The sequence below is a fragment of the Delphinus delphis genome, chromosome 2, assembly GCF_949987515.2.
Source record: "Delphinus delphis chromosome 2, mDelDel1.2, whole genome shotgun sequence".
Lineage (NCBI taxonomy): Eukaryota > Metazoa > Chordata > Mammalia > Artiodactyla > Delphinidae > Delphinus > Delphinus delphis.
The window spans coordinates 73,903,241-73,918,225 of NC_082684.1; the positions used below are offsets into that span (position 1 = coordinate 73,903,241).

At 47.9% G+C, this 14,985-nt stretch overlaps 2 protein-coding genes across 10 annotated transcripts; one reads left to right on the forward strand and one right to left on the reverse strand.

Moving 5' to 3' along the window:
• Window positions 1–4,296: 4,296 nt before the first annotated feature.
• TINF2 (TERF1 interacting nuclear factor 2) lies at window positions 4,297–10,445 on the forward strand. Of its 5 annotated transcripts, none has more exons than XM_060004779.1 (9): window positions 4,298–5,239; window positions 5,378–5,482; window positions 5,603–5,704; window positions 6,242–6,349; window positions 6,454–6,550; window positions 6,718–7,180; window positions 7,266–7,333; window positions 7,441–7,532; window positions 9,989–10,445. In XM_060004779.1, exons 1-9 carry the CDS (start codon window positions 5,048–5,050, stop codon window positions 10,157–10,159), a joined length of 1,398 nt encoding a protein of 465 aa, XP_059860762.1. In that variant the 5' UTR covers window positions 4,298–5,047; the 3' UTR covers window positions 10,160–10,445. The 5 variants fall into 5 exon arrangements, with proteins under 5 accessions (XP_059860761.1, XP_059860762.1, XP_059860764.1 ...); XM_060004781.1 differs by having other exon boundaries at window positions 4,300–5,017; XM_060004782.1 differs by having other exon boundaries at window positions 4,300–5,003.
• Window positions 6,344–14,979, reverse strand: GMPR2 (guanosine monophosphate reductase 2). 5 transcript variants are annotated; one of them, XM_060004784.1, is made up of 11 exons: window positions 14,628–14,978; window positions 14,129–14,224; window positions 13,868–13,987; window positions 11,667–11,750; window positions 11,343–11,516; window positions 10,440–10,521; window positions 10,242–10,348; window positions 10,014–10,056; window positions 9,171–9,330; window positions 8,836–8,995; window positions 6,344–6,572 (listed from the first exon to the last, which is right to left on the reverse strand). In XM_060004784.1, the coding sequence occupies exons 1-11, from the start codon at window positions 14,883–14,885 to the stop codon at window positions 6,564–6,566; spliced, it is 1,293 nt and encodes a 430-aa protein (XP_059860767.1). In that variant the 5' UTR covers window positions 14,886–14,978; the 3' UTR covers window positions 6,344–6,563. The 5 variants fall into 5 exon arrangements, with proteins under 5 accessions (XP_059860767.1, XP_059860768.1, XP_059860766.1 ...); XM_060004785.1 differs by lacking the exon at window positions 6,344–6,572 and having other exon boundaries at window positions 8,025–8,995; window positions 11,442–11,516; window positions 14,628–14,979; XM_060004783.1 differs by lacking the exon at window positions 6,344–6,572 and having other exon boundaries at window positions 8,025–8,995; window positions 14,628–14,977.
• Window positions 14,980–14,985: the final 6 nt, after the last annotated feature.

Genomic DNA, 14,985 nt, shown 5'->3' on the forward strand with positions numbered 1-14,985 from the left:
CGAATCCCTGTTGTTGTTTTTCTAAGATGACATTGAGTGGGTGGAAGAAGCATGGCAGACCCTGTAGGCAGCAGAGCTCTCCCCACATGGGCATGGAAGCTGGAAGTTCTGCCCTTTTGGTCACAATTCTTAGGAAATTCTGGGAAAGGTAAAAACATCAAAAGGAAGATTTTATCTTCCTGAAAATAAACCAGGTGGAGTTAATTACAAATTTAAAAGAAAAATTTTATAAGATATGACTTATAAATGTTTCTCAGATTTATGGATCAGGCTACAGTGATTGTAATTCATTTTAAATAAAGTTGATTTTTAAAATAATGGCTAGATTCAGCCGTTATAAGGTCCACCCTGGAGAGGGATTTTTGTCTACAGCTGGAGCAGAATTTTACAGGAGACTCTGACCGGCAGGGTCCAGCCATAGTAGCAGATAATGAACCCATTCCTCCACCCATTTAACAAATATTCAATGACATGTGCCAAGCAATGGGCAAAGTGCTAGAACACAGGGCAAACCTAGTTCCTGCCTTACAGAGCTTACAGTCTGAGAAAGGAAGAGATTAATTGAATAACTGCACAAGACAAAGGAGAGTACCTACAGAGCTCTGAAGTTTATGGTGAAGGTGTGTGACCTGGCCTGGTGGCGGTGGTTAGGAAAGCTTTACCTAGAGAGGTGACCCTGGAGGATAGGTAGGTAGAGATGGAAGGGAAATCACTCCAGGCAAAAGGAATAGCCTGTGCAAAGATCCTGTGGTGGAAGGGCATCTAGAAGAGTAAACAAGACTAAAAGAAGGACAGTGTGGGGAATTCCCTGGAGATCCAGTGGTTAGGGCTCTGTGCTTCCACTGCAGGAGGCACAGGTTCGATCCCTAGTTGGGGAACTAAGATCTGGCATGCCGTGTAGTGCAGCCAAAACAAAACAAGAAGAAGGAGAGGGAGAGGGAGAAGAAGGAGAGGGAGAGGGAGGGGGAGAAGAAGGAGGGGGAGGGGGAGGGTAGAGGAGGAGGGAGAGGAGGAGGAGGGGGAGGATGGTGTGGCTAAAGCAAGGAGAGCAAGGGACAGATTGGAGAAGGTGAAGCTGAGAGATGCAGGGTAGAGCCTTGTGGGGCCCCATAGGCCACTTTAAGCCTTTGGAAGGTTTAAGGAATTGGAGGTGACATGATCACATTGTGTGTTTTGAACAGATTATTCTGCCTGTGGTGTCAAGTAATGGATTGGAGCGGGGTTGGAGTGGATGCAGAGACACAGATTGGAAGACAGTTGTAATATTTTATGCTAGAGATGGTGATTTGGGCCAGAGTAGTGGTGCTGGAGACAGAGGTGGAAAACTTGGAGAAATATCTAGGAGGGAAAATTCACAGGGCTTGGGGAAGGATGGGATGTGGCTGGGTGGAGGGTGGAAACGAGCAGTAAAGCTAAACACCAGGTTTCTGGCTCATGGAACAGGACAGATAGGTGGTCCCATCCACTGATACAGGGACTAGTGTCCCTCACCAGAGAAAGGAAACTGTGAGGAAAGGTGAGGCTCAGAGACACCCTTTGTATAGCTCTCTTCTACGTGGAAATTTTCCTTTGGGTGACCTTTGGAGGATCTGGGCTTTGGTTTGAATGAAACTGTTCTCTTACCCCAGGATTCAAGCATAATCTCCAGACCACTTGCATTAAAATCATCTGAGGTGTTTATTAAGAATTCAGATTTCTGGGCCCCAGAATAAACCTCATGAATCAGAATCTCTGGAGCAGAGGCCAAGAAGTCTGTATTTTAATAAACTCACTAAGGGGTTTGACTCCTATGCACGCTAATTATTTAGGACAATGACCTTCCATTTTTCTTCTTTCTGTACTTTTTCCATGCTCTCCTTGCCTCCACCCTTCTTGGGCCAGGAGTAGCCACGAGTTCCCAATGTTCTAAGTGCCGACCTCTAGTCTTCTTGATCCTTTGAGTTTGAGAAGGTTTGCAAGACAAGGGGCTCCTGGGGCAGGACACAGAGGACTAACAAAGGAGCTGTTCATGTTAGCCATGAACACGTGAACCAGAAACTGCATAAGGCACTAGTGACATAACATGTATGAGAAAAAAGCAAGTCCTTCCCGCAAGGGGCTCCCAACAGTGGGGGTGACAGACACGAAAACATTCAAAATACAGTAAATGCGTATGTAGTATTTAGTAGGAGCCAGGTACTGTTCTAAGTGTTTTATATTTACTAATTCATTTAATCCTTACAACAACATTGCAAAATAGATTCTGCATGACAGTGGTGGTGATAAAAAGGTGTACGGGGGCGGGGGGGGGGGACTTCCCTGGCAGTCCAGTGGTTAAGAATCCGCACTCCCACTGCAGGGGGTACAGGTTCAATCCCTGGTCAGGAAATGAAGATCCCACACGCCACGCAGTGTGGAAAAAAAAAAAAAAAAGATGTACAGGATGATGCCGAGGAGCCTGGGAAGAGAACATGAGGGGTTTCATGGAGGTAGCTATCAGATGAGCCACAAAAGATGAAAAAAAGTCAAGTCCAAGAGGCAAGAAGGACAGAGGAATCATCCAGTATATGCAAAGCACAAAATATGAGACAACACAGCATATTTGGAAAATCCAAATCCAATTGAAGAGGAGGCATGATAAGTGCAAAGTGGCAAGGAATGTTGATGAAGAGGTAAACTTAGCCAGTTCATTAAAAATCCTTTTGCCATATTTTGGAATTTGGACTTTCTTTTGAAAGTAAGAGAGAGCTTTCAGTTAGGGATGATATGATCAGTTTTGCATTTCAGCAGGTTTATGATGAAAGCAACATGGAAAAGAAATTAGGAGTTGGGCTGGAGGTGAGAAGACTAGAGTCTTCTCAATGTGAGAGACAGGGAACCTGAAATAAGATACAGTCAGTGAGAATGAAAAAAAAGGGGGGGAGGTTTAAAAGTTCTGTAGGAAGTAGAATTGATTAGACTTGGTGAGGGTTTAGATTTGGAGAAGAGAGAGGACAGAGTTAAGGGTGATGGTCTTGTTTTCTGACTCATGGGTAAAGAAAGGTGCCATGCACAGAAATACAGAGGCCAGGAGAAAGAGCAGAATTTAAAATGGAAAACAACTTCCAGTTTTCAGTCTGGCATGTAAGGAGCTTAAAAGTTCTCACTCTTGTCCTTATAAGAAGGATGAACAGAGAATCAAAGACCAAGAGAAAACCTTGAACAAAACTTGAGGGGTAGAAGGGGGGACATCTTACTTATAGAGGAGCAAGGATAAGAATTACTCCGGGGCAGTGGGGGAACTTCCCTAGTGGCACAGTAGATAAGACTCCGCGCTCCCAGCACAGGGGCCCCAGTTTTGATCCCTGGTCAGGGAACTAGATCCCACATGCATGCTGCAACTAGGAGTTCGCATGCCACAACTAAGGAGCCCGCCTGCCGCAACTAAGACCTGGAGCAACCAAATAAACATATAAATAAATAAATATTATAAAAAGAATTACATCGGACTTCTCTTCAGAAACCATGCAAGATGAGAGTGCAGTGAAATGTTTAAAGTGTTGAGGGAACAAAAGCCCACCAACCTAGGCTTTTGTATCCAGCAAAATTATCTCTCAAAAGTGAAAGAGTAATACTTTATCAAACAAAAATTGAGGGAGTTTGTAGCCAGGAGACCTGACTTGCAAGATATGCTAAAAGAAATTCTTCAGAAAGAAGGAAAGTGACATAGGTCAGAAACTCAGATCTACATAAAGGCAGAACTTTAAGGAAAGAATAAATTAAGGTAAAAGTAAAAAGGAAGATAACTAGAATTTCGTAGATGTCCGATTTGGGTACTTTGGAACTTCCAGCTAGATGTCCCAAGGGCAGTCGAATGTGTGGCTCACCTCAGAAGACTGATCTTGAGTGGAGACAGGGAGGGATATAGGAGCCAGTATCTCTAAGAAAGGAGATGGCCCAAGGAAAGGGTAGTTTCACTAAATCCCTGTAAGGTAGTCAGAGCAGGTAATTAATTCAGTCAACAAAAAATATACACTGTGTGCCAAGGTTCTGTCCCGGGCAATGGAAATAAGGAGAGACATCAGGAAGGGTGACCAGGAGAAAGACAAGTAAAACGGTCAACTGTATTAGGGGGCTGACTGGAGTAAGCGCACAACAGAAATTCGAAAAAGGAAATCTATTTTATTTATTTTAGAACTACACGATTAAAAAAAAAGATATCAAACACAGAAAAGCACAAAAATTTCCTGCAGTCTCACCATCTAGAAAAAAACCAGATTAACAATCTGATGTATCTTTTCAAACTTTGAATTTTATTTTTTAAAGGCGGGCGCCCTCTCCCATTCTGTAAAAAAAAAAAGAGTTGAACTCTTACTGCAAGCGGCGCGCCGCCCGGGGAAGGCTTTGCAGGCGATGGTTTGGGCGCTGGGATTTAAGGAATCGTATTTGAGAGGGTGAAGACGATGGAGAGGGAAAGTGGCATAAGCCTCGCTTTACAGACTAGAAAGTCAAGACCTCAAAGAACGACGGGCCTTCTCCGCAGGCTCCGCGAAGAAATGCAAGGGCTGGAGGCGGGAAAGGGCCGGAGGCGGGAAAGGGCGGGAGGCGGGGCCCAGGTCCCCGGTCCCAGCTGCTCAGCAGCCGTCGGAAGCGCAGGTCAGCTGGGTCGGGGCCCGGCAGCGCCGCCGGATCTGCCGGGGCGCGGCCTTATGACGCGCCGTGACGTCTCCCTTGTCTGGCGGCCCATTGGTTCTCCACTACCACCCTTCTCCCGGGTAGGGAAACTGGTCGCGGAGCCGGAAGCGAAGTAGCCTTTGAGTTCGAGACAGCGGCGGCGTTTAAGGCAGAACGACCTGTTGCCAGTGGAGCTGGCCAGCTTCTCCATTCAGGCTCCAGCCCGAGTTGGAGAAAACCCCTGGATTCCGGTGGCCCATGGGAGGGCGCAGTCTCGGATCGCGAACTATCCGGCGCAGACCGAAATAGCCGAGCCTGTGAGGGCCACCGGAAACCGCGCCCCTAGGAGGAGGCGGGAAGCCTTGCCAGAGGTAGGAACACAAAGGTACGGCTCCTGGGGTGGGGCCCGCCGGCCATGGCCACGCCCCCTGGGGCAGGTCCCGCCGCTCTTCGCTTCGTAGCCGCTGCCTGCTGGCAAGTCGTGCGCGGACGCTGCGTGGAGCATTTTCCGCGAGTATTGGAGTTTCTGCGATCCCTGCGCGCTGCTGCCCCCGGCTTGGTTCGGTACCGGCACCATGAACGCCTGTGTATGGGCCTAAAGGCCAAGGTATTGGAGTCAGTAGGACCCGGTAGAGGGGAAAGGGGATGCGAGGACCTGTCCTGGGCCGACTGCTTGGGGGTGGAACCGGTTGGAAAAGGGCAGCTTGCCCGGACGTGGGGATTCTGAGCTCAGCACTCTTCACAGCTGGTGGTGGATATGATCCTGCAGGGCCGGCCTTGGGCCCAGGTTCTGAATGCCCTGCATCGCCACTTCCCAGAGTCTGGACCTGCAGTGCGGGACCCCAAAGCCGTGAGTCGTCCCTGGAGCAAGCCCTACCTCCACTTAACACGCGGTGCAACAAAGTTGTTCCTCCTCCCGGTCACTGGATTCTGGTGCCCCTAACTTGTTTGTCTTCCTTACCCTCAACAGACAAAGCAGGATCTGAGGAAGATCTCAGAGGCTCAGGAAACCTTTTGCCAGCAGGTGAAGCAGCTGGCAGAAGCCTCTGTTGATTTGGCTTCGAAGCTACAGGTGGGACTGGCTGCTTTGGAAGCTATGGTGTAGCTGTTCTCTCTAGTCCTCTTCTGACCTGCTTCCTTTTTTTTTTTTTTTAACTTTTTAAAACATCTTTGTTGATATAATATTTATATATCACACAATTTACCCATTCAAAATGTACAACTGAATCTTTTTTTCATTGAAGCATAGCTGATTTAGAATGTTGTATTGATTTCTGCTGTACAGCAAAGTGATTCAGTTATACATATGCATACATTCTTTTTTATATTCTTTTCCATATGGTTCATCACAAGATATTGAATATAGTTCCCTGTACTATACAGTAGGACCTTGTTGTTGACCCAATTTTAAATTAGTAATGCTTAATATAAATAACATTACTGATTTTAATCGAGAAGATTCATTCAGGCTTTTTTCTTCAATGTATAAATACTTTCATCAACAATGTACAACATAATTTATTTTTTTTATTTTTATTTTTTTTAACATCTTTATTGGAATATAATTGCTTTACAATGGTGTGTTGACCTGCTTCTTTTCCTCCCGCAGGAACTTGAACAAGAGTACGGGGAACTTTTTCTGGCTGCCATGGAAAAGCTGTTTTTTGAATACCTGTGTCAGCTGGAAAAAGCACTGCCTACACTGCAGGCACAGCAGGTTTTGCTAGGGCAAAACACATAAGGGCAGAATGCTGGGGTGGGGGGTAGGGGGTGGAGTTGTATCAACGCCTGTGGTCTTCATGCCTCTCTCCCTGCCCACAGCTTCAGGATGTGCTGACTTGGATGCAGCCTGGAGTTTCCATCACTTCTTCTTTTGTCTTGAGCCAATATGGTGTGGACATGGGGTGGCCACTTCCAGGTACCAGGACCATCTAGGAAAACTAAGAATTTGGGGGTGGAGTGTTTAGCTTGCGACCTTTTGAGGCAGCCTATTGGAAGGGTTACATGGGCCTGAGGCGTAAGAAACCAGACTGAGTCCATGTGTTACTATATTGCCTTTTTAAAGAGATTTGTTTTCTTTCTCAGAGTGCTTTGCTACTGATTCAGTGAACACTACAGAGCCCATGGAGCAGAGTCCTCCTCAGCAACCAACACCAGCACTCCACGACCCTCTGCCAAAAGCCCGGCCTGGCCCACACCCTCCTCAGGATCCAGCCTCAAGGAAGCACCCAGAACCTTTGACTGGCCACCATTTCAATCTGGCCCCTCTAGGCCGGCGAAGAATCCAGTCCCGGTGGGCATCCACTAGCAGAGGCCATAAGGAGCGCCCCACAGTCATGCTGTTCCCCTTTAGGAATCTGGGTTCACCAACGCAGGTCATATCTAAGCCTGGGAACAGCGAAGAACATGGGACACACACAGCAGATCCAGCAGGTGCTGTGGGCACCAGAGCAGCCTCGACTGGCAAGTCTAGGAGTCCGTCCAAGACCCTGGGAGGAAGGGCTCTGAAGGAGAACCCAAATGACTTGTCTGCCTCAGAGCAAAAGGAGTGAGTACAACAGTTGCTTCTCCCTACTAGCAGCACATGCCCTGCCTGCTTTCCTTTCACCCTGTCTTGCTTGCTCCCACCCTAGGAACTGCTTGGATTGCCCCATGGAACCCCTGAGATTGTCATTATCGCCTCCTAGGGCCAGGAAGTCAGGTAGGTATCCTGAGTCAGGACCAGATCAGACAGCCTCCTCTCTTGGGGACTCTTGAGGTCCTGTGTTCACTGAGAAGAGTACCTGGACTCTGGTTTCCTCCCTGCAGTGCGTCCTCCATCTCTGTGCAGCTCTGACATTACTCTAGGGGACCTGGTTTTGGACTCCGACGAGGAAGAAAATGGCCAGAGGGAAGGAAGGGTGAGTAGGAAGGAATGGAAAGCTGGGGAAGGGGATGGGCGGGCAGAACAAGATAGAAAGCCATATGATGCAGGATATGGAGGGCTCAGGGCATGTTTCAGTGATGATAGGATCTCCCTGCTCCCTTCTCTGCAGGACTCTCTGGAAAACTATCAGAAGACAAAGTTTGACACCCTGATCCCCACCTTCTGTGAATACCTCCCCGCTTCTGGCCCCAGTGGTGTATCTGTCCCTCTTCCTAACCATACAGACAGTTCTAGACTGCTGTGATTAGACTGGAATGCCCACGGCACTCTGCCTGTCTCCTTCCTCCTCAGCTCTCACACAGTTTAGGGGTAATAAAGTGGAAGTCCAGACTTGGGTTGCCTGACTATATTGCTAAAGTTACTTTGTAATACTTAATAATTAAATTTTGGATTTGTTAAAACACTGTCTTCGTTTGAGGGAGGGGAATTAAGGCTTCTATAAGGTCAGTGTAGGTCATTCCTTAGAAACAGAACCGGCCTCTCCAGGGCTGGAAGGGGATCCCTTTGCCACTTTACTTCCCTTGGAGAGTGTCGTTCAGACATGCCCAAAAGGGTTACCAGGGCTGAGAGCCTAGAAGAGAAATTTCCTTTTGCTATTCTGAAAATACTGTGTGTGGTCTGATGCCAGAATATACTTGTAAATTCTCATGCTGCCACGTTACTTGGGGGTGGTGGCACTAGAATGGAGATGCTTCATGGAAAGGGCACTCACTGTCCTTGACTCCACTGGGTCAGTGCCAACTCCTCCACTTGCCCTGCAGCAGCACCCAGATGCCATCCTTGTGCAGAAATCCCCAGAATCTCAAAGTCATTGGGATCTCTCTTTATTGAGGTATTTAAAATACATAAACACTTCTGAGCTTTGTAGATATTCAGAGATCTATTTAATGAATCTGATTAACAAAACATGATTCTAAAAGCCTACCTCTTCCAGACCAAGGCCATATAAAACACTTATGTATGAATGAGCATCTTTTCCTTTTAATAATCTTCAGGATTCTGGGTCCCCAGATTCCCATTTGATTATCTTAACTTTATTTTCTCAGCCTGCCTTCCTTGCTTCCTCCCCAGTGGGTGCCCTGGGCATTTTGCATGTGCAGATAAAGTACAGAATACTGCAGGAGCCCTTAGCAGAGAGAGGATAGGAAATGACCAAGTAATAGCCCTAGTAGCTGGGATGGGAGAGGGGCCCACTGGGGAGCCCTGTGGTGGGTGCTGGCGCCCTGGGAGGGCAGAACTGCTCAGGTCTAGCTCTTGTCACTGAAGATCGGATTCACCTGCTGGGTGACACGGATGAAGGTAGTTCTCCGGCTCAGCTCCTTCAGCTTAGCTGCTCCCACGTAGGTACAGGTGGAGCGGATGCCTCCAAGAATGTCTCGGATAGTGTGTTCCACATCCCCTTTAAAGGGCATCTCCACTGTCTTTCCCTCTGAGGCCCTTAGAAGAGGAAAAGCTTTCTTACCTTTTCTGTCTGGATTTCTTAAGCCCAATGACTCTTCCCCAATCTCTAGCATTTAGTCCCTGTTCATCACTTTTCTTCCAAGTTCTGCCACCACCTTACTTGGGAAGTCACGCTTTCCAAGAACCCTCAGCTTCCGGCCTCCACACCTACCTGTACTCAGCCACGCCCCCGGCATACTTCTTCATGGCCATTTCAGAACTCATGCCATAGAAGAGCTTGTACTTCTTGCCATCCCTCTCGATGAGCTCACCACCTGACTCGCTGTGCCCAGCCAGCATGCCGCCCAGCATCACGAAGTCAGCCCCTGCCCCTGCCAGCACCGACAAGAGGGGAAAGAGATGAATCTGGCCCAGGTTCCAACATGGTCACCCTCAGAAGCAACTTACACAAAATTCTCAGGCCTGCCAATGATTCTGGCATCTTCCTGGTTTTGTTTCCCTAGCTGGCCCACAACCCAGTGCACAGGCCTACTCTGCCCTGGCTTCTGTTCCTCAGTGGACTTTACAAGAATTTAAAATCGAGCCTCTGGAGACGCTCTGCCTGGCTTCTGCTCTCTCCTTTTTGCTGCTTTCGCCATCTCCTGGTCACCTCTTTTTACTCTGCCCAGCCGAACAAGACTCACTTCAAGTGTCCCAAGAGCAAAGCTCTCCAACTTCAGTGTGAACAAGGATCACCTAGGAAGCTGGGAAAATGCAGATCTGTAGCCCCACTCCCCAGAGCCAGATGCCATGGGTCGAGGGTGGGGCTCGGCATCTGCACTGTCCCGCAGTCCAGGGGATGATGCAGATGGCCCTGGCCCACATTAGGAGAGTCCACATCAGAGTCTCAGGATTTCCCCTGCTGGTTTGCCCCAGATGACACCACAGGCTTCTGGGTCACTAGTCATATTATAAAAGAATCTGAACAGCTTTGTTAGACTTCCCTAGCCTGATCCTAGACCCTCAGAGGTGACTTATCCTCTTCTACAGGATCCTCCTTCTGTGCCCTCCTTACCGAAAGCCTTGGCCACATCCCCGGGACAGTTGCAGCCTCCATCCTGCAAAGTAAGGAGCACTATGAAGGGAGAGTATGGATGCCCCAAGCCCTCTAGGAGGTCCCAGTGGCCCACCTCAAAGCTGACAGGAACCCAGGAGTCCTGATCCACCTCTACCAGAGCCTCCAGACCTGGCAGAGAACCCAGATGTCTGGCAGCCTCATACCCTACCCTGCTCTTGGCCTTACGGAAATGATGTGGCCTTTGAGGCCATGGGCAGCATCTGCGCACTCCATCACTGCACTCAGCTGTGGATACCCAACTCCGGTCTTCTTCCGGGTGGTACACACAGAGCCTGAGAAGAACGTGACAAGAATGAGAGGGAAGTTCTCCACAGGTGTCTGCCACTGAAGCGGTGGCCAGTGGCCCCCAGTGAACCAGCTTACCTGGTCCAATTCCCACTTTGATGATGTCAGCCCCAGAGAGAATCAGCTCTTCCACCATCTCTCCTGTTACCACATTCCCTGCCTGGGACAGAACCATCAAAACAGAGCATTCTTAGGGTCAGAAAGAGCCGATCGCATGCTTCCAGCATTATTACAAAGAAGAGTACCTTGGTTCCCTCTACTTGGGCCTTCTGAGGGCTTTTAGACGAGTCACTTCAAAGGACCCTGCTTTCCAAGCTGAGGTAAGGGGGTGAGTGGCCAGTGTCACCGTTGTACCAGGGTAAAGCGGGGGTCCAACTGGAACAAGCTCACATCTGATTTACAGTAGATTTATCTCCCCCTCCCCTCCAAAAGACCCAAGCACATCCTTTGCTTAAGCTGTTATGTCATGAAACCTCTCTGGCTTCAGGGAAAGGGGGAGGACATGGTAATGTCAGCTAAATACCCATCTACACAATTGTACTTGCTTTTGATGGACAGAACAGAGAGACCACTCAATGCTGCGAGGAAAGTGAGGCGTTGTCATAACTCCCCTGAGCTTGTAAAAATAAAATAAAACAACATTTCATGCATCCCCTTCAATATGACTGTAGTATCTCTCCATACCTTTGGGCAGGTGTGTATGTACTAGAGGTATGTACGATGCAGAAATGTTCCATTGTGGTTTAGTGAGTGATGTCGGACACTGGATTTACAAAGACTAGGTATCAAGGTTCGGAGAAGACGGCACTGGCCAGTACACAAACATTTAAAGCATGGAACCATGGATCATCACCCAGTGACATGATTAAGCGGACTAGGAAATGCAGCAGAGGAGAAAGGAACTGGTGTAACAAAATGGTGTGGCGGGAAAGAGTGGAGGAAGGAGAGGAATGGACCCACTGCAGGGTAGTAGAGACATACCATGATGGTGTGTTCAGGGAAGCGCTTCCGCACATCCTTTACAAATTCAACAAAGTGTTCAGAGTAGCCATTGGCCACGTCCACGCATATATATTTCACCTGGGGAATAGCGTCCAGGATCTGTCCCAGCTGCTCAAAGTCAGCAGAGCTTGTGCCTGAGCTGGCAGCCAGATGCTGTGAGAGAAACAGGGCCATTAGCATGTAAGAAATGACCTGGTTGGTTAGCCAACAGGGGTGGGAAGGTAAGGGCTGGTCCCCAGGAAGCCACACAAAGATTCCCGGAAGACTGGGCTAAGGAGTGGATCAGGGGAGGACCAGTGTTACCTCAAGACAGTCAGGATTCTGGCTAGCAAACTCTTTCCACTGCTCGAGGCTGTAGTGCTTATGGACAGCAGTGAAGAGGGAGAACTGGGAGAAGAAAGAGCCATCAAAAAGGAGGGAACTTCATTAAGAGTCTCTTTTTCTAAAAATAGACCTTTATATTATCCTATCTGAGGGACAAAAGGACTGAAGTCTGGAAAGAGCAACTTGAAGAAGTCAGTGGTTGAGCTCAAACCTCAGTTCCACCATTATTCTCTCTACAAATGCAGTCGGGCTTTTCGCCATAAGCTAGTACTTGCCCAACACTCCCACCAAAGTACTAAAGTCACCTGGATTGGATTTCACCTGCCAGCACGTACAGCGCTTCTGAGTTAAAAGGTGACAAGGACAAGCTGTTGGTGCAGTGGGACAAGCAGTAGACAAGAAAGAACCATGAAGAGGCTGGACGGAGCCAGTGTCTGCCTGCACTGATTCAGCCCCTCCTGTGATAACCTAGTACAGAGCTAACCTACTTGCGGTATCTTCTGGTCCATTTACCAGCAGTAATTCAGTAAGCCTAAATGCTCTCAAAATTACAAGAGGTAAGGCCTTAAGGTTAACAGTCAATAAGGTGCTACCCTTTCTCCATCTCTGCTAAAGTAAAGGACAAATTTTCTTGAGACATGGACCAACCTGAAAAGTTTATCTCATTTAGTCTGTTTCAGTCAACCAAGTTCAAGGATATAATGACTCATCAGACTTGTATTTCCTAGCACAACAAATTGCAAATAACGTCCCAATACTTTGAGAAAGGCATTCAAAGGCCACTTGTGAATGCTGGTGTTTGTGATTTAAAAGTGCAGACATGCAAACAGACAAGACAGCACAAATCTTGCAACAGACGAGAGACCCAAGGAAGTCAAGCATCAGCCAGCAGTAAGGAAGTGCAAATGCTATAATACTCAGAGATCATCATCAACACTACCTAGCTAACGCTGGTACAGAACTGTGCTTTCTCAGCAACACTCTGCCATCAACATGCTAATAGACAAAAATCACTCTAGGAGGTCAGCAGACCTTGGAGATATACTGGCATAGGGTGGCATGATGAGCATATCCAATTACATACCAAGCTAGGGATCTAGAAAAAGATCCTTGCTTGCATCCAACCTTTTAATTATTACTGAGACTTGGCTGTATCTCTAAAATCTGATTTCTTCAGCACTCAGCAGTAATGAAAAGCCAGTCTCAACATAAAGCATCAAGACAGTCCCGGCAAGGTCCATACATTATAGGACATTTGTTAACACTGAAGTCAGATTCACCATTCCTTAACTCTATTGGACAGGCCAGGTGGACAACGGGCAACAGTGGGATTCCTAAGCAGTTGGTAAATGGCAATAGTAATACAGTACTAAAGCTGCATAGCTATGAACCTCAGAGAAATGATAGCAGACATTCCACAAAGACTTACAGCAATCAAAAATAGAGAAAGAGAGATGAAGTCCTTAAGGCTGACAGAGCCACAAGCAGCAGCAGAATCCATCAACCAGGGCTACCTGGATTAACCAGAAGAGTGCATATGTCCTCAGGATGCCCAAACTATCTACCTTCTCAGCTACAAATACAGAGACAAGTAATATTACTGAAAGGAGCAGCAGCTTCCATTTTGAAAATGAGCAATAACCTGTATATAAGAAAAATACATTCCATTTTGGGCACATCCCAGAAACACCCAGGAACCTAGAACTTAAAGAAGAGGAAGATTAAAAAAAAAAAAAAAAAAACAGGCATGAAAGAAAATAAACTTCTTCTCTCTAGGATCTTCTAGTTAGGAATTTTTGAATGCTCAAACTATATCTAGTTTCTGGACTAAAACAGTGAATGCTGAGCATCCTAACAATAGTGTAAAGAGGGATGCCGGTGATTTGGAGAGGGTGATCTGGGTGGTGGGAAAAGTTGGCAGGATGTATAAACTGCTGGACAGGAGAAAAGGGAAAGTTCTGTTAAAATGGGGGCAAAATTTAGCTTTGAATCTCATTAACTCAGATGGCCCTTTAAAGTTATCAGATAAAGGGGCCTTAATACTACTGCAAAAACAGAAATTGAGCATCCTGACTGTTAACTGCCAGAGTTGACCTGGGATGGGGGTGGGGATGCAGATACCTCTGCAGTCAGCCCACAAAACTGGACACCATGAGGAAGGGGTATGAGGGAAGTCCTACCTTACAGAGAACCTTGGCTATCTCAAAGGTGCCTACAGTATCCATATTGGCTGCAATGATGGGGATCCCAGTGTACATCTGCTTTGAGTTCCGAAATGAAAAGGATCTTGTGAGATCCACCTGCAGATATGAACAGGAAACTAAGCATTTCATTTATCCAAAAAACAAGTATTGCAGGAGGGCAAAAGCCAGGAATCTTTCCCAGTCCTGGCCCTCCAGGAGCTTGGGATCAAGAAAGAGCAACTAGAGAAGCAGGCTCACCTCACTTCGAGACTTAAGGGTACTGCGTTTGGGCCTCAACAGGACATCCTTGAAGTCCAGTTTGACGTCGTTGTCGATGTGAGGCATGGCAGGCACCTAAGGGTAGCAGCGAATCTGAGAGCTGGAAGGTAGGAAAAGTCAGGAGGCGGTAGCTGAGCCAATTTTCCCTTAGAACTTAATGTTCTGTTAGGGCTGGCGGGCTCATCTCTCTCCTCGCTTAAATTGTGGAAGGTCAGGGCATTGATCGAGGCATAGTCCCTGAAGACCGTCACCTCAGACTCGGGTGGTTTCACTTACTCTCGGTGTCTTCAACCTAGATACTATTTGTTGGGGAGAAGAACTGGGATGGAGTCGTGAGAGACCCTAAATGGTGCGTTCCTTACCCCACTACTCTTCTTTCTCCCGCCCCTGCAAAGAGCAGTTTGGGATAAGAGGCAGATTTGGGAGTGAGAAGGAGTGGTGGGATCCCAAAACCAGCTTCCGGAATAGGGGTACTCACTTCCTGTCGCCGGGGCCAGGTGGCAGTTGACCGAAGCTCCTCTTGATTAGCCACTAACCTCGCGCAGCCCCGCTGAGCCTTGTGGGCAGCGCTAACAGGTTCCGCTAATTGCCGGAGAGAACGAGTAACCGAGGAATTCCAGCTTCGGTGCTGGAGGCCTTCTGGGTAACAGAGTTCACACACTGAGGATGCCGCTGGATCTGAGGGGCAGGGAACTATAACTCCCAGGGTGGGACGCGCGGAGCTGCCCCCTGGCATGATGGGAGGAGTCGTTCGTTCCGCCCCCGCTTTATACTAGCCCCGGCTTGCTGGGCACTCTCAGAATTGCAGAGGCGTCATCTCTGCTGTAACTAGGCGG